Source organism: Oryzias melastigma, linkage group LG6 (assembly GCF_002922805.2).
Source record: "Oryzias melastigma strain HK-1 linkage group LG6, ASM292280v2, whole genome shotgun sequence".
In the NCBI taxonomy this organism is placed as follows: Eukaryota; Metazoa; Chordata; class Actinopteri; order Beloniformes; family Adrianichthyidae; genus Oryzias; species Oryzias melastigma.
The window spans coordinates 33,097,267-33,115,490 of record NC_050517.1 but is presented as its reverse complement, the minus strand read 5'-3'; the positions used below and the strand labels follow the sequence as shown (position 1 = coordinate 33,115,490).

The following is an 18,224-nucleotide window of genomic DNA, read 5'->3' as shown; positions in this document are numbered from 1 at the left end:
TTTGATCCCCCCACTAAAATGAGGGACCAATAGGGGAACACCACCTTTGCTAGCTTGCCATGCTCATAATCTACAGCTTTCAAATCAACATAACTTCCCAATGATGTTTGAGGAGTTAGGAAGCGATTAATTTAAATCTTTGGGAGGAGTTTTTTACCCTGTAAGGCCTGAACCATTAAATAATTGAGAGAAAATTCCAATCTTTTGAACTCTTATATAATTTTTCATCTGAGTTTGAGTTTGGATCATATTTGATACAGCGGGTCACACAGCTCAAAGATAAAATAAAAAATGTGATTTCAAATTTAAAAAATGCTACCATAACGCTGATAGAATTGATAAAGGTTATCTAGATTCATCCATTAAATAGTTACAGAGTTCTCATAAACCTTCTGTACTCTTCCTGTCAATCAGACCACCCCCCTAATTGAAATCCTGTTTTGTGATGATCTGTTTATTATTATTCTGTGAGCTCCACCTCACTGTGATCCATTGGGATGCCTTCTTGCTTCCTGCTGGTCCGCCCCATCATGCAGACCCAGCAGAAAGGCCAGGTGTGTCAGGGCTTACCTGAGGCAAGGCCAGACCCAGCGTGAGCGCCCCCACCAGCAGCAGATGGGTCTCGATCCACATCACGGCTCTGTCCGCGCAGCCCACGGGGTATATCGACTTGTTTGCATCCAGATACTTTTGGGTCTGGACCCCGAAGCCACACATGGTGTTGATCACGGCCTGTTGGCGGCAGAACACACAGGCGGGGTAAACCTTTTCCCTCAGTCGTGACTTCAGGCTGCAGTGAAACGTTATCTTGGAGACGAGAGAAAATGGTTTATCAGTGAGCAGTTAAATGCTGTTCCATTGCCACCAGCAGGCGGCAGCACTGCATCAGTTCTGTCTTCTTTAATTAATTGACTTTTTTTAACCTCATGTTTTAAAAAAGGTTGCTCTGATCCGTTTCCCATGAGCACGAGGTTTCATCGATATGCACGCCATGGCTCAACGCGCCTGTTAGTCTCCTGGCCTTAAAGTTTTCCTGCTGACTCGGCACCAGGATCAGACGGAGGTTTTGCACATGGGCATAAATGTGTGTATTCATACGAGTGAAAGCTGATTACACATGCACAAAAACCAAAGGCTGCATGTATTTAAGGCAGAAGTCCTAGACACGCCGTTTGAACTTTTCTTTCAAGACTTTTCCACTTATTTGTTGTATTTTATTTAATGGAGATCACAGCATCTGGAGATGTTCTCCATCATTTGCTGCTATCGTTAACGAACTGTCGTTACTCTGACCATTAAACCTGCGTCACCTCGAGGAACCGACGCTCTTCCCACCCAGGACAAAATATTATAGAAGCTGGAAATGATCTTTAGCATCAACATGTTCCTATGAGGGAGCGTCTCACAGCTAATTAGATTAATTACCAAAAGTTCATTAACATAATTGGGTATTTATTTATAAAAAACACAAACTGTAACCTTAGAAAAAACTTGATTCTTGTTAACGATGTTTCGGCTAATTTGGAAGCTTTTGAAAACATTTTTACTGCCCAATTTAGGAGAATCAGGAGATCATTAAAGACTGACAGTTGGGAGGAATTTCTTGGAATGAAGTCTACAGTCGAAGCACGAACTGAACTGTAAGGCAGAACATTTTTATTCTCACAGATGCTTCCGCAAATGGTCTTTTTTTAAGGTTTGTGTTGATAAGAGCTGGCTGCGAAAATTAGAAAATAATTGAAAAAAATACATAAATATTAAATTAAAAAGATTAAATAAAATAAAAATTAAAACATTTATTTAAAAAGTTAAAGCTGCCAGTGACATATGGCCCACAAGCACCAGCCGCTTTTGACTCGCCCTCGCTGGTTTTTCAATATGGCGCCTTTCCATTGTTTTTTTATTTTTTTTTTTTGTTTTTTTTCTCCATAGCAACCATTTTATTTCTTGGTCGCCTGGAGGTGAGGAACAGATCTATGTAGGTTTTAGAAGAATCTGTTAAAGTAAACTTTTTGAGTTTCCTTGGCAACGCCCACATTCCTATCATTTTCATATTGAATGTCGTTTTATTCAGATGGAATCAATAATTCATTTTTTACATTTTCATAATATTCTGGTTAAAAATAAAAATGTGTTTTTTTGTGATCTCACTACTCTAACGTTATTTAAAATCTGAAAAAAGGTTATTTTTATTTTTTTTTTTTAAGTTAAGATGGTGATCTCTTCCCTAGGTCAAAGGTCAACAGATCCTGGGGGTATGTCTGAAATTTAGTGAAGATCCCCCAGACAAAAGTTTTCTTTTCTCATATTTTGTGATGTGAAAATCTACTAATTTCCCACTTGGCCAAAAATGGCAGCCAAACTGTTGGTCCTGAGGCCATCCCATAATGATTTCAAAACGTCGGTTGCATTTCACTGATTCAAGTGTTTTGGTTTTGGATTTAGAACTTTTTTTAAGAGATTTTGTCCCCATTCATTTTTTATGTTTTTTTTCCGCTGTGATGTCACCATTTTTGGGGGTGGAGGAGGGGGGGTCATTATGCCTGAAATTAATTTTTACCGGGGACTTGGACGTGTTGGTGAACTTTTGAGTTTGTGGTGATGGTGAAATTCTTGCAAAAACAGTCTGATCCTTCAGTCCAAACGGCTGCAGGACAGAATTAAATGATTAGTTTAGTAATAAGGTTGAAGCACAAACTGTATTTTAGTCCACAAAAACACAACAAACATTTTATTAAAGATATTTTTTAAAAGTTTACCTCAATGGCAGCTTTAAAAACAAAAGTGATGTAATATTAATGAATTCCCCCTCAAGAAAAAAGTGTTTACATATATTTTAACAATGTTTCAGAATGAAAATAAAACATTACATTAGTGATACTGCACATTTTTTAATAAAACTATTCATTAGGGCAGTTAAATAAGCCATATTTTAGAAATGTAAATCACCTGTTTGAGTCTTGATCACGTTCCAGGTGGAGTGACTCCCTGAAACGTGTTTGGTTGGGTTTCCCGTCAGCAGGATGAGTAAATGATTGTCAGAGCAGTTGTGTTTGTGACAGCTCACTAAGCCCCGACGCCCCTGCAGCTCCAACCTGCGTCTGTAAACACGCCGCTCACGCCTCGGGCGGAAAGCAGCGCGCTTTATGACGAGCCGCATTTTCACTCTGAACAACAGCGCTCGCCGTTTAGCATCAGCGGCTGCTTTTCTGCTCCCACAGACGACGACCTTGGAGCTAAAAGTTGAATTAATATGTTCAGTGCGTTTATATTAAACTTGTTTTTCAGCTTTGGGTTGAGGTTTGTGGCGGGCAGAGGGCGTTTGGTAGCATGAAATCCGTCTTTTGCAGTCACAATTTGTGAAAGTAATTCATTAGTTTGATTTTTAAAATACTTATATGTCTAATGGTGAAGAAAATAAGTATTTTGTTTAATATAAATTGGATCATTCTAGTCTAGTTCAGGTGAACAATATTGTCCCAGGTGACCTTTGACCTAAAAAATAAGCCACCATCTTGAATTAAAAAAAAAAAATAAAAAAAATCGCCTTTAGTAACAAATTTAAGCTCCTCAAGGATTTCAATTTATCACTTCCAAACATCTATTTGAAGCTATTTGGGGAATTAAGTTTTTACTATTTGAAGGGCGTTAGCGTAACGAGCTCGCAAAAATGGCGCTCCCCCATTGCTCCAACATTGAAAATTTAGCACATCAATCGTTGGTTCAAGCTGAACAAAACGACATCAGTAAAAGACATCAGGAATGTGGGCGTGGTTAACAAAAAACCTCTGTTGCTAAGGAAATCCAAAAATTTACTCTTGCAGATTCCTTTAAAAATTACATAGATCTGTTCATTTCTCAGGTGACCAAAAACTAAGGTGGTTGCTATGGAGATAAAACCAAGAGAAAAGCAGACATTTGGAGGAATTTGTCACGTGTAGCTCTGATAGGGTAGCAGGGGCAGAAGGGGCGACCATGGAAGGGGAGCGATCAGCCCGCTATACTAGCCAGCTGCCCAGTGGATGCTAGCTTAGCAAACTCTGCTGCACATTGATTGGTAGATCAAGCTAGCGACGCCAGGGTCTGGCTAAGCTAGCATAAGCCGCCGCCCGAGCTGCTGGTCCCTGGACAACAAAACTTGCTCTGCTAACTTCCAACTCCACTGGAAAGTTGTACAAGCCAGTAGATTTTTGATGACCAAATGCAAAACATTTGTGAGCCGTGCTAACGCTAACACGACAACGACGACCATTACAGAATCAAAGCGGGGTGGGGATTCTTTACTGGAGCTGCAGAGCATGATGACATTAAACTTCTGAAATAACGTGTTTATTACACCAGTTGACAATCACAAATTTCAATTGCAACACCTCATTTCAACCTGTAGGGGGCAGCACACAGACGGTCTAAGGCTCAATCCAAATTCTTTCCTTCTCCTTTCCCCTCTATTTAAAGGGGCATTTTTAGTGCAAGTATATCTGGTATATATATTTAATAAATTTCACTCTCCAAACAGAGAGATACAAAGTCCTCCATCGCGAGGCTAAACCGCATCGCACTGAGAAGCACTTTTCTTCACCTGGGTGCGCTCTGAACCGCAGAAGTTTACATTACATAGTAAAGACTTTTTGTTGTTGTTTTATATATTCAACCTCTGGAAGCTAAGCGCTAAAGCTAACGGACCAGCAATTATTGATGACATCATCGAACAGAAAAAACGTCAGAAATGTTAGACATAAGTTTTTCTGTAACTCTCCATTCAGAGGGCCAAATGAAGGGGAAGGGAAGAATTCGGAGTGGCCTAACACTATAATTTCAGGAATTAAACAAGTTTATTTTAAATTGTCAAAAATGTGGCAGCAGACGGCACTTTTAAAGCCATGATTATGGAAGTCAACAGACGAAAAAAGTTGATTTAGTGTTTGGTTACTCTTTAAAACCACATGAGAGACTAAAATTTCACAATTTCTGATCATTTTTCCAAGGGATGACCCGATCCAATCATGTGATTGGAAATCGGGCCCGATCACATGGTTGATAACTCGATCGAAATCGGACATTTTCCATCGATATTGATCGGATATTTAATTTATTATTATTATCAGCGCTTTATATTTCAAGCTTACCATTCTGGATAAATATACTACTAGAAGTCTGCATGTCCTGAACAGATCACAAAATGTTGTTGCTGTAAAACGCAGTAGAAAACGGCAGCAGTTTAAACAGGAAGCTAGCATAAACAATTCAGTCAAGCTAGCTAGATGTCCACTAGATTCAAACTTCTGGGATCAATAACTCTTAAAAACACTTTAAACTGGCAATAAGTGTCTCTATTGGTTTGTATTAACATAAACAACAACATATAAAGGCACTACAACAGAAAGACAGCTGCTAACTGCTACATGCTAGCTGCATGATTTAACTCCTTAGGACCCGAGCTGTCCTTTGATATGCCTGTTTTATTTATCTGACAAAAAGAAAAAAAAGAAAAAGAAAAAATCTAACTACTGTGGTAATAAAACTGAAAATGTGATGTCTCAAGAGCTTAAAAAAGAATGACATAATCTTTAAAAAAAAACCTAAAAGCAAACAAAAAAAAACTAATAAATGACTAGCTTAATGACATCAGCTAGTAGTGAAGACTCATCATCAAAGTAATGCTAAAACAAAGTTATCATTCATTTTCAAGAATTTTAAATGGCGCTAATCACATTTGGTTAAAAATGTTCAATAGCTCTAAAGATATTAAAGTCCCTAATCTTTCTCATCTGACTAATTATCACTTATATAACAAGAAAATTGTTTTTTTTTTCCGTATTTGCTCTTTTTTTACTTGTTTAATAAGCTACTTCACAGAAGTGTTCTATTTAGGTTTTTAATGATAAAAGAAGGTTATTGAAATATAAATAAGGAAAAACACATCTGTTTATTCAATTTGTTCACGTTTTGAATGCGTTTCAAAAGTATCGGATCGGGACTCGGTATCGGCATATCCACAAAATCCAATGATTCGGAATCGGATCGGGCCCAAAAACCCTGATTGGGACATGCCTAATTTTTTTCCATCCTCGTGACCTTCAATTTTGAGCTGGAATCTGCGACTCTAAATCACCTAAAAGTTGCAAATATTTTTTTTAAATATTCCTATTGCTATTTTTTCTAACATTTTCAGAAATCTCACGTGACATTCAGCTCATCCAAAAACACTGGAGCTTCTTCACTTTTAGGATCATTGCTCACTAACTGCACTTTGCCCTCACATGAACGCGGTTAAAAACGCTGTTTCTGGTTGAACCGACGGCTCAGTTTTGGATGCATTAATGAGATAACCAAAGCGCACCTCTCCGGGGACGGGAGTGCAGCAGGAGTACGGCACGGCGCAGCGCTCCTTGCTGGGGTTCTCACCAGTGCAGTTGAAGTACAGATTCCAAGACCAGTCGGTGTAGCCGTTCCACCCGCAGCACTTGAACTGAACGAAGACACAGAGGAGGGTCAGAGCAGGGGTATATTTAGAAAGATGGTCCATGCTGAGCATCCTGCCAGCCTGGGCTTCTCCCAGAGGAAAGCCCAGACTCCCAAACGTGCCAGTTTGTGCAGATGGAGGAGAAATGTCACATGAAGAGACCGCAGAGTTGCAGGAAGTGTTTACATGGAAGCAGTCATGCGGAAAATCCTCACCAAAAATAAATAAAGGGAATAAATACATGTTCCGGTTTCTGCCTGAGGGTTTGTTTTTTCAAAACCTGATGGAAACGGACTGAAAGGAGTTTTCCGGAAGCACCTCCTTCTGGATGTAGTCCATGAGGTTCTGCAGGTCCAGGTCGTCCCGGTAGTGCACGATGGCCTTCCGCGCAAACTTCTCCAAAGCATCGCGGGTCTGCAGGAGAATGTGAACAGTAATGTATCTTTAATTGGAGTTAGCTCATGTTTTGAAGGCAATTAAAAGCATCAGAGGCGAACACTTTCGACATGTCGTTTTGACGGCCACGTTCACTGGCACAAAGAAACCTTGCAGGAACTTCGGCACCATTAATTGCTCAGAGTGCATTAATGTCAAATTGTAAAGTGGCTTTTTGTGTTACATCTTTTCTGCAAATGCTCCGGAAATCCCAACAGAGCCTGAAAGCGATAATAATCGTTTTTAATCAAAGGTAACTGTGAGTCTGCAGAGCTGTCAGGATCCATGAAGCACCGTAACCTTTAATGTGGGAAACTTTCACAAAGAACGTGAATTTTTTAAAATATTAAAATACGACACAAAAAACCCGTAAAACAATTTATTTGACAAAGATTATATAACACAAGCAGCTTTAATACGTTTCTTCATTGTACTGCTTTACATGAAAATAAATAAAACATGAAGGAATCCTCTGTTCAGCATCCTGTGGATCGCAGTTTAAGAGAGCAGCAAGTTATTATTCATGCAGAAGTGCAGCATGAATAATAATGACAATTAAACCCTAAAACAAAGTATAAGTACAGACTCTGTACCCTTGAATCCTGAAAGTTGATTACTTATTCTAATGTCACTGTAATCAGCTCTGCAGCAGCTGAATGGATGGAAACGCTGTCGGCAAAGTGGGCCAGAGTTCTGCAGAACTTCACATTAATAGGTTCTGATAGATTGGAGTGATGTGTACAACGTTCTGAAAAAAGGCCGTCGTCGTGGCGATGAAATCTGTTTCCTTCCACGTGTGAGAAAACGGCAGTGCAAACTGTCATGTAAATACTAGAGCTGTCAGGCGATTACATTTTTTAACCGCGATTAATCGCATGGTCCATAGTTAACTTGCGATTAATCGCAAATTAATATTTTAACAAATAATAGTTGTTTAAACTACATTCAAAACGTCCCCCGGTGCGCTTGCTGTTCAGAACGTCGCGGGTCCGCAGCTCTCAGGACGCGGCGCCGGACGCGAGCCGGTACCACCAGAGGTGGTACTGGATGCGAACCGGAGCCGGGTTAGGGTGCAGGAGCTCTCCGCGTCCTGGCGCCGGCCGGTTCTAGCTAGCAGCTCGGTGGTTGGAGACCCGCCGGTGATCTAGTGAGAGCAGCCGGTGAGTTAGAGGGCGATGAGGGACGCCTGCGCGCGCGGTATGGACCCCCGCAGCAAAATTGTCGGTGTCAAGCACATGTCAAATTAACGCGACAAATCTGACAGCCCTAGTAAATACACAATTTTAGCTGCATTCACGCACTCTCCTTCATCATGTCATCACAATGAAATGTTTCTGGAAATAATTTGATTTTTTTCCCCCTTTATTTATGAATCAACGGTTCAGATTCCTGAAGTTAAAAAACCCCCAATGACAATTCTTTGATTAAAAAAAAAAAAAAAATCTCAGTAGTGTTTTAATTATGATTCTGAAGTTTTTAAGCTAAATGTCTTAAAAAGCCATTTTTCATGTTGATCTAAAGCCCCTGTTTCCAAAATCTCCTCTGAGGGGGCGTGGCTTTTGGTGCTCCGCCCCTGATCCTGATAGCTCTGTGTCTTGCTAGCATAGATTTCACCGCTGCTACATAGAAATGTCCATCAGTAGATCTTCATGGCCAGAACTTCCTCCAAAATCCTGATTCTTTCTCCTTCCAGTTCACCAAAGACTCTTTTTCTAATTCTCCAATGTTTATAAATAAAAATATATTATGTCAAAATCATACAAGTTAAAAATAAGTACAAGATAACAATAAAATTACCCGGAGGGCCGGATCCGGCCCCCGGGCCTTGACTTTGACACGTGCTTTAAATTGTAAGACGGACGGCCGCGGTTCTACGCGTCTGTAATGAATGCTAATTGGGCGGTGTATGCTAATTAGCTGCTGAACTTTAAAATTTCATTAGGCACCAAATGAACGTCTGTAAGTTGTTTGCTAAAGGCTTCATGATCGGTTCTAATTAGAGGTTTTTGTGGAAACCGGTTATGCTGATAAACGCTGTTGTCCTACAGTAGTTTTGCTGAGCAGTCTGACCCCCCACCCCCCTTAAAACCCACTGGCCTGCATTCCCTCCACCTGCTTCAGGTGCTTGTGGGCTCTGGAGCTCGCCGCTGCCACGCGTGTCATTATCTGCACAGTGTCCTTTCAGGGATCTGTTCAGACGGAACATTTGTTTCCACTTTGAAGCGGAGGAGCGTTTGAATCATTTAGCGGGGAAGGATGCTGGGGGGGATGCTGGGAAGGTTGTTAACCGGCTCTGTTTAGCAGCAGGCAGTCCGAGTGCTGACAGAACACGAGAGAGAAGCGCCATCATCATCTCAGAGCAACGTGGAGGCGTGCGACCACCGCTGCCTGTTGTCTTCCCCTCTCACTCGAGGCCCTAATGGGATGTTTCGATAAGTGGACGCTCAGAGCCGAACTCTTTCATGGACGGTTTTTAGGCAGATGTAGATACTGGGGGGGTGTTTAACTTCTCATCTCCTTTATTTCTACTTTAACACATCTAGTTGTGTAAAATATGAAACTATTTTCAATGTCCTAAAGCTCAAAACCAATAGTTGTGCATAAAGAAACACCTTTTACCAGGTTTTACTAAACCTCTTTGTGGATCTATTCATAAAATTGACATTTTTTTTTGTTTGTAGGATGGAAAAATTGAATGTTTGACATCATATTTTTCTCTAACAGGTTTTCTGATCAGTTGTTGGCAGAGGATGTTACCAGAGTTTGTTCCACTGGTGTTAACATATCATGTTAGCTTTTTGGACTATTTTGGCATTTATTAAGATTTTTTCTTAGGCTGTTTTGGACTTTAGCCAATATCTCAGCTACATGCTAGCTGCTTTGGATCATTTCCTTTTATTTCTTTGTAGTTATTAGACTGTTTTCTATGTGGGCTACTTCTAAAATGCTATCTGTTTTTTGACTCATTTAGACTTTTTTTAAAATTTTTTAAGCTATTTTGAAGTTTAGCTATGTTTTCAGTTACATGCTTAGTTTTTTTTTGTTTTTTAGGCTAAGTTGGCATTTAGCTAATAATTTAGCTGGCTATCAATTTTAGCATCTTTGGCTATCAGCACTAGCATCTTCAGTGGCCGAATTTAGCTTATAGGATCCACATTAGCATTATCGCGGATAATGCTATATATCTAGTTCATAATTATATTAAAGTGACGGTTTTAACGTTTTAAAAATGTAGTTTTAGAGTGTTCAATAAATATTTATCCTGTTCAGCCCGCGATCTAAAGTGTGTTTTGGCCGCTTGTGCCATTGAGTTGGACACCCCTACTTTGGGGGTCTCTTTAGACTTTAGTCTCCTTCGTTTGATCAGATGTCTTCAGCCTTTTGAAACAGACATGGAAGTTTCAGAAGTTTAATGTCTAAGTTTAAGTCTCTGCATAATTAACCCGATAAGAATAGAGTCTTTGTGCGTTTGCATAGAGACAGATTTATTAGCACCTTAAATGATTTGATATAAACTGTAGACGTTTTTGATCTTGAGAGGAAACTTCATCCAAAAGCGATTTCTCTCTGCAGTCACACTGAAGGATGTTTCAGTACCTGATCGGAGTAGAAGAAGCCCAGGATGGCTATGGCCAGGTGGATGAGGAAGACCAGAGTCAGGCTGAAGGAGAACTGCAGACGGAGAAGATCAGCGTTTGAGCAGAGTCAGAGTTTGTTTGAAAGCCGAACTTTTTGGATTCTGTGTCGTCTTTGTCAGACTAAAGCATCAGCTGCGGTCTTAGTAATCTGCTTGGTTGGACTTTTACCGTCTTGAGGAGCCGAATGTTCTCTCTGAGGGCTCCGATGCAGCCGCAGAACGTGATGAAGAACATGACCACGCCCACCACGATGAGGATGACGGCCGGGTCGACCAGGAACGTGTCCCGCACCGTTTCTGACAGACAGACGGGAAAACGGCGTTTCTGTCTCTGTTCTAGTTTTCTACCCTCATTTCTGTTCGTTGGTTTTGTCCGGTTGCTGACAGGATTATATACCTGATCTCTGGGATTCATCCAGATTAATCCAGGTTAATCTCTCTGTTCTCCATTAATGGTACATGGCAAATTAAATGTGACATCAGGTAACCTGAGGACAAAACCAAATCCTGAACCGCAGTATTTTCCTATCCACACTCTTTAGTTTCTGTCAGAAACAACGTCTTCTCGGCTGAATTCTGTCATTATTAGAGCCCCATAAAATGTGTAAATATATAAGAATAAACACGTTAAATTATAAGAAAAAATAATAATATTTTAATGGAATAAAATTGTGAATTTATGATGTAAAAAGTTATGATTTTGCAAGGAAAGGGTTTTCTTTTTCAAAACAAAAGTTGTAATTTAATTAAAACAATTAAATCAGATTAATCAAAATACTTGAGCAGCGTGACGTCCATCTGATTTCTACATTCAATCGTCGACTGTCTAATTTTACAAGCTAAACGTAACATTTTGTTTTCAAAAAAAGGACGACTTTTTCCTGAAATAGCCCAAACTTATTACTTTATTCTAGTAAATTATTGACTTTTTAATGACCTTGTTTTCATATATTTATTTTATATTTTTTATGTGGTGCTATTACTCTGTTGTACCTTCAAATAAACATTTTAGTTATTAGGAGTGAAATTGTGGGCGGTACCTGTGGCTTTCTGGACTTTAGCGTAGACCCCGATGGCAACAATCAATAAGGAGAAAACCTGTAAAAAAGGAAAGAAATGCTTTAAATAATGCATAGAAGGTAAAACACTGCACACTCTCAGTAAATCCCTTTTATAGTTTGAAAAAAATCAAATCAAAATTATATTTGAGCTTTTTTTCAAGAGTCATGCTTTTATTGTGAAAGTGAAAAGTGCTCATAGAAGCAGCACTCATTAAAGTAATTGCAGAGAAGCAAACTGGAGTTCAATTTAAATCTGTTTTCAGTGATTTCACATATGAATCCATACATCGAGCCTTTTACAGCTTTAATCCATGAAAAAGCTGCATGATCTGTGCAGCCGTCTTTCTTTTCTCCCACATTAAAATGATTGTTTGACCTGGTTCAGGAGTTCAGGAACTCCAGTCCGTCTAAAGTCACAGCGGAAAAACAACCAGCATTTAAGCTGCTTTGAATGCATGTAGATCAGGGGTCCCCAAACCTTTTCTTGTGAGGACCACATTCTCTGATGGGGGGCCGGGGTCAGTTTGTAGGCTAATAGAAAAAGTGGAACAATTACAGCCTAAACGTTAACATTTATGGTTTTCCAGAAAGCCACACGTAGCCAAATTTTAAATAAGTCATTTCTGTAATCTACGTAGAAAAATAATGTTTAAACATTTTAAAAACTAGATATATAACATTACCTGCGACAATGCTAGTGTGAATGCTGTAAGCTGAATGTGGCCACTGAACATGCAAGTGCTGATAGGTGAAGATACTGAAATTGATAACTACTAACTAAACTAAAAGCACTGAGCTAATAGCTGAAAATACTGAAGTTGATAGCTAGCTAAAATATTAGCGAAATGCTAAATTATTTTAAAAAACTGAAAAAAATGTCTAAATTAGATAAAAACACAGCTAGCATGTAGCTGAAATATTAGCTAAATGCCAAATTAGCCAAACAACTAGTAAAATGTCTAATTTAGCTGAAACAGCTAGCATAAGGCTAAAATATTAGATAGACTTCAAATTACCCTATAAAAATGAAAAAAACCCAAATTAGCCAAAACACCTAGTCTGTAGCTGAAAGCTAAATGCTAAATTAGCCTAAAAAACTGAGAAAATGTGCAATTTAGCCAAAAAAGCTAACTTAAAGCTAAAATATTAGCTAAGCTCCAAATTAGCCTAAAAAACAAAACAAAAAAATCCTAAATTATCCAAAAGAGCTAGCATGTAGCAGAAATATTAGCTAAACTCCAATTAGCCTTAAAATCTGAAAAAAGCCTAAATTGGCCAAAACAGCTACCTTGTGGCTAAAATATTAGCTAATCTCTAAAACAGCCTAAAATCCTTACTAACTGCTGAAATATTTGAAAAAGCTAGCATAAAATGAGCTGAATATTTTATTAGCTGAATGAGCTGGACGTCCAAAAAACGTACGGAAGAAAAATAATAACAAAGAGAGTCTCGACCTGCATTTCTGATAGTGTGTGGAGGGCCTTGCCAAATGTGGAGGTGGGCCTGATGCGGCCCGCGGGCCGTAGTTTGTGGCCCCCTGATGTAGAGAGTTTTTTATAAGAAGTCAGTGTGGGAATTGAACGTAGACGGTGAGATGTCTGTGCAGGATGTTTGGTTCTCTTGACTCCTTGGTTGTAATGTTCTGTAATGGCTCAGCCACCTGTGAGGGTGTTAGGATCCCGCAGCCCCGTTCTGTGGTGAACTTGAAGCCCACCTGTTGTCATGGCAACCGCCTCGTTTTTTTTTTTTTTTTTTTTTTTAACGTGTTAATAGTAAAAAGACAGATGGATTTTGACGCTGGGGAAAATGAAACACATGGGGTCTGGTATGAATTAGAGACACGTTATTGACACGGACCTCTCCGCTAAAGATCCAGACTTGCTCTTTCCTCCCGGTTTTTGACAGAGGCCAGACGGCTCTGGTAACCGCTTCCAGATGCTTCGCTCGGTGCTGATTAGCTGTGACGGGGATGGAAGTGCTGTGTTATGGTAAGATTTGGAGGTGTGTGGTTAAGCTGCTCAAATGTGCTTTCAGGAAATGTTCGCAGTGGAGCTTTCTTCTGCTGTTGGGACGCTCATCCTGTTCTTCTGGTCCACTTAGAAATCATTTTAAGATGTTTCTTTGAGGGAGCATAATTAGCATTATAAAGGAGGGAACCATTCCTTATATTTTTCTGATTCCAGAACCTAAAATGCGGTGACTGTTCTCCTGCACCCTCTCGTCACTCTCCACCGCCCTGTTTTCCACTCAGGTGACTGTGGGTGGCAGCCCGCGTCTGAAACAGGCTCTCTCTGCCGCTTGTTTTCTGTTTTCAGCTTTTCAAAAGGATAAATCCGCCGTCTCCCGGCGGATTGTGTGCCGAAGGGGGAATCCGGCTGAACCGAGCCACGGGGACAGAGGGACAAAGGCCTGATGGATTAGGGCTGCGCTGTTCATTTCTGAGCCTGTGTCTGACGAACAAAGTCAACACCGGCCGGCCGTGAGGCTGCTGCGGTTATTGCTGATTGGCTCAGAACGCTGAGCTGCAGGTGTTGACTCCCATTCCAGAGAATCATAATGTGGTACGGAGGCGAGGGAGTCGGTCTAAATGGTGATAAACCTGATGGATGGTGTTTGATTATTAGATCAGAGCATCACCTCTTTCTGCTGTTTTCCCAGCATCATCAACAGCAAGGGTCGTCAAACTACGGCCCGCGGGCCGGATTCGGCCCACCTCCATATTTGGCCTGGCCCCTGAACGATATCAGAGACGCAAGATTTTTTGTTTTTCCCCCTATCTGGGTTTGAGATTGTTTACTAACACTGCTAGCTAGTAAGTGTTCTGTTAGCAAAACACTGTTATGCTAACAGAAAACACTGTTAGCATCAATCACATACAGAACGGCTAACAGGAAACACTGCTAGCATCACTCACATACAGAAAGGTTAACAGAAAATATTGCAAGCATCAATCACAGACAGAACTGCTAACAGGTAATGCTGCAGACTGAATGGCGAACAGAAAACACCTTTAGCATTAATCGCAGACAAAACTGCTAACAGAAAACACCTTTAGCATCAATTGCAGACTGAACGACTAACAGGAAACACCTTTAGCATCAATTGCATACAAAATGGCTAACAGAAAGCACTGTTGGCATCAATCGCAGACAAAATTCCTAACAGAAAACATTGTCAGCATCAATTCTCCTGGCTGACCAGTACCAAGTGACCCACAGACTGATGCCGGCCTTGGTGTTGTGGACCGCTGCTGTACATTATCTTCTGTGGTTTAGTTTTTCAAAGATCACTTTTACAACAAAAACAGTTCATTCCAGCTCCTGAAATAAGTGTGAAGATTCATTAACAGCCTGCTTCTGAGTTCAATACGACAGCATTAAACTCTGGTAGAAACGAGAAATCAGCGGGAACTGAAAATATCTCCATCATAATGAGAAATAATTCACATTCCATCTTTTTTTTAACAAACTGTGACTTCAGGAAATAACCTTAGCCAGCGTTTTAATGCTTTTGTTATCAACACATTTCATTGTTCTTCACTGCTGGTAAAAAAAAAAAAAAAAAAAAAACTTCCAGAAAAAGCATCAAACTGACAAAGTCTCCCCATCCCTGCAGTCAGAGGATTTCTGTAGCTGTCAGAGAGTCCTGCAGCTGTCAGCAGGTTTCTGATCCGCTCCTCCTGAACAAACGTCTCCGACTGTCTCGGGTCAGAACACTGTGGCGCCCCCCGCCGAAGACGTTCGTCAGGATCTAGATCAGAGCTCACAGGAGGACACTTCACAACTGTCTGTTTTCATCCAGTATACGGAGGTTTTTGGTTGTTTTTGAAGAGCCGTGAAAACTGAAACCAGGAAACGGATTTCTGACAGATTCAGCAAAGTAGCCCAAACCATAACTAAGCCTCCTCCATGTTTCACAGCAGGGGGTTTAGCCTGTTCTTGGTATGACCTGGATTGTCTTGACAGCTTGGTTTTCTTCCATTAGTCCACTTTGACTCAAACACTGATCTACTTTGACTTTCAAAGTTGTTCCGGCTCTTTGCTTATCTTCGGGATAATTCCATCTCTTCAGTTTTCTGTCTGTTGGACCTGAAAGTTCTGTGTTCTCTGTAGATGCAGGAAGATGTTTGAGATGTTCTCACATCCTTTATCAGATTTCTAATCTCCTGTGAAACTCTTTCCTCCTCCATCTGTCTCCAGTTTGTCACCAAACTGATGGAGTTCAGGTCTGAAGATGCTGATGCAGAGATTCACTGATATTACTGTAAAACTCTCTCAGATCGTTTGGTCATTTTTATTCTTTGTTATTCTTTTATTAGTCTAAAGTTCTTTTAAATGTGGATTTTGTTCTAACAGATGGAAACCGACAGTGTTGTCCATGTCTGTATACATATGGGAAAAAAGTGACAGACCGTGGAACACAAATGTTAAAACATGGTTATACATAAGCCAACAACTCGTCTGTATTTGTGCTGATTTATATGTATGATTGTGCAGATTCTCACGCTGATTCAATTGAAGTCAAAAGTAAAAATTAAACTGGACTTGGTTTGTCCAAGAGGTGAAGCATCTTCAATAAGGAGAGATGAACCAGGTCCAGGTGAGCACTCGTTTTTACCTTCAACATCCATCCTGTTAATGAGGTGGGACGAAGCTCGCAGAGATCACGCTTTTGACTTGAAGTTCTATTGAATTTACCAACGTAGTTATAAGAATGTCTGATTGCTTTTTCAGGTTGTTGGTTCATAAGTCAAGAAATTTAGTTTGAAGTCACAGGATTCTGTTCCTCAGAGCAGCTCGGGATTAAATTTGGATCTGATTATCTGAGGATCTTCTTCAGTTCTATCAGCTGATGGAGGATTCTGGTTCTTGAAGCTCCGACTGCAAAAGATTAATAACTAGATGGGATTTAGTCGATGGGTTCTCCCCAAGTATCGATCTTTAATTTGTGTTTGAAGAGGCTGTCAAACGTTTTTTTGTCATCGTTTGGTGAGACGTTCCTTTGGAGGTAGATAGGGGGCGCTCGTTGCAAGACTGGCTGTCGCAGGCACCAGCTACTTGAATTATTATTTTTTTTTTATGTTGTTTACAACAAAAAGCTAGCAGAATGCCAATTTTTTTAACATATTAAATTTAAATAACTTTCAATATTTTACTTTCCATAAAAATGTATTTTGTCAAAATTATACAAGTTAGAAATGAGCGCAAGATAACATCGAGTCATTAACAACAATTAAATAAAACGATCTGGAGGGCCGGATAGAATTACCCAGAGGGCCGGATCCGGCCCCCGGGCCTTGACTTTGACACATGTGGTCTAAATGAACCATCAAGCCCCCCGTGGGCCGGTCTGGGTCGTCTGTCTCATGAAAAGCTTCTTGTTTTCTGAAAGCTTTCACAAATTTGTATTCTCAGAAACATGGTGGTATCCGTCGTACTCACCCAAAACAGGAAGCTGAAGAAGAACAGGAAGTATCGGATCCAGGGGTTGACGAAGGAGAAGGTCTCGGCCCGGTTCAGACTCAGCTCCCTCTCCATTGTTGTTGTTTTTAAGTGGATTTCTCATCCAGAGCTGCAGTGACTTTTACTTTCATGCAGACCCCCCCCACCCTCATAGCGTCCACAGGCGTGTGACGAGAGGGACCGCTGGGGTGTGGAGTTTCTAAAAAGAGGGTCTGTGACGCTGCCCCGCCGTGCCGGTAGCCCCCAGAAGCGTCCATGTGGGCTGACGGGTCAAAAAATATCTCTGGCTGACTGCAGCTGAATGACGGCGTTCCCGCTCTTCCTCTTTCAGCTCAGCATGCGGCCTCCTCTCCGTCAGAACCGACCGCCACGTTTCCCGTCAGGCTGCCGTGACTTTCAGACGGTGAAGGACATCTTTGAAAAACCATCAAATTCAGTTGATTAATCCGCTTTTCCTGTTTGGACTTGAGGGTCTTTTTGTTTGCAAATACAACAATGAAATCAACAGTTTATTGTTGAAGTCTGCAGGTAATCGACTGCCGTTGATCGATAATCTGCCTGTGCAGCTGCATGGATTATAGATTATCCAGAAGGGAAAGGCGACTACAAATGTTTGAGAGATTCACCGGTGGGCGATTGAATTTTAAATAGTAGTTTGAGGTGTCCTTGGCAGCTGGAACACAGTTTATGAATGCATAATCACAGGGTTGTTTTGCTGTTTAGTTATTCCTCTGAGGAGTGGTAGAAGGACATGAAGTCCCTGAGGTACGCCGGCCCCCCGCCACACAAACACCAAGACTTAATGAGATTGATTCTAGCTTTTTTTTTATGGAATACGAGCTAAAACCCTGATCTTAATCTCACACATCAATAACCGTTTTCAATGATGCATCATTTTGATTTTCTACTTTACATTTCTGAAAGAGGTTTTGGTTTTCCTGTTGAATTCTGCTCTGGTTGAAACTATTAGGTTTTTGATTAGTTTATTTTACCGTAACTGCTTACAAACATAACAACATTCCATTCTGAAATAGAACGGTATTTATAAACGTTAGTTTTTGAAATATTAAGCAAAATATGCTCCACAGGAAATGACTGAGAAATTCTTCTATTTTAAAATTTTAAGTAGATTAGCAACAAACCTTTAAATATATTCATGGAATATG

The 18,224-nt window shown here is 40.4% G+C and overlaps 2 protein-coding genes across 5 annotated transcripts in view; one reads left to right on the top strand and one right to left on the bottom strand.

Moving 5' to 3' along the window:
* Positions 1-10,705, top strand: part of ttc38 (tetratricopeptide repeat domain 38) — a 27,199-nt gene extending 16,494 nt beyond the window's left edge. Inside the window, exon 14 of the mRNA XM_024281293.2 lies at positions 10,472-10,705. Coding sequence (XP_024137061.1) covers positions 10,472-10,499 — 28 coding nt within the window. The 3' untranslated portion in view covers positions 10,500-10,705. The remainder of the gene's footprint in view (positions 1-10,471) is intronic.
* The window catches only part of tspan33b (tetraspanin 33b), a 19,795-nt gene extending 1,811 nt beyond the window's left edge, over positions 1-17,984 (bottom strand). The window contains exons 1-7 of one of the 4 annotated variants that reach the window (XM_024281304.2): positions 17,038-17,984; positions 11,576-11,633; positions 10,705-10,832; positions 10,496-10,570; positions 6,782-6,877; positions 6,406-6,469; positions 571-732 (exon numbers count right to left, since the gene is read on the bottom strand). In XM_024281304.2, coding sequence (XP_024137072.1) covers positions 571-732; positions 6,406-6,469; positions 6,782-6,877; positions 10,496-10,570; positions 10,705-10,832; positions 11,576-11,633; positions 17,038-17,133 — 679 coding nt within the window. In that variant the 5' untranslated portion in view covers positions 17,134-17,984. Of the gene's footprint in view, positions 1-570; positions 733-6,340; positions 6,470-6,781; positions 6,878-10,495; positions 10,571-10,704; positions 10,833-11,575; positions 11,634-13,050; positions 13,959-14,800; positions 15,524-17,037 lie in introns of those variants that run through there. The other 3 variants (XM_024281299.2, XM_024281300.2, XM_024281305.2) reach the window with 3 other exon arrangements.
* Positions 17,985-18,224: the final 240 nt, after the last annotated feature.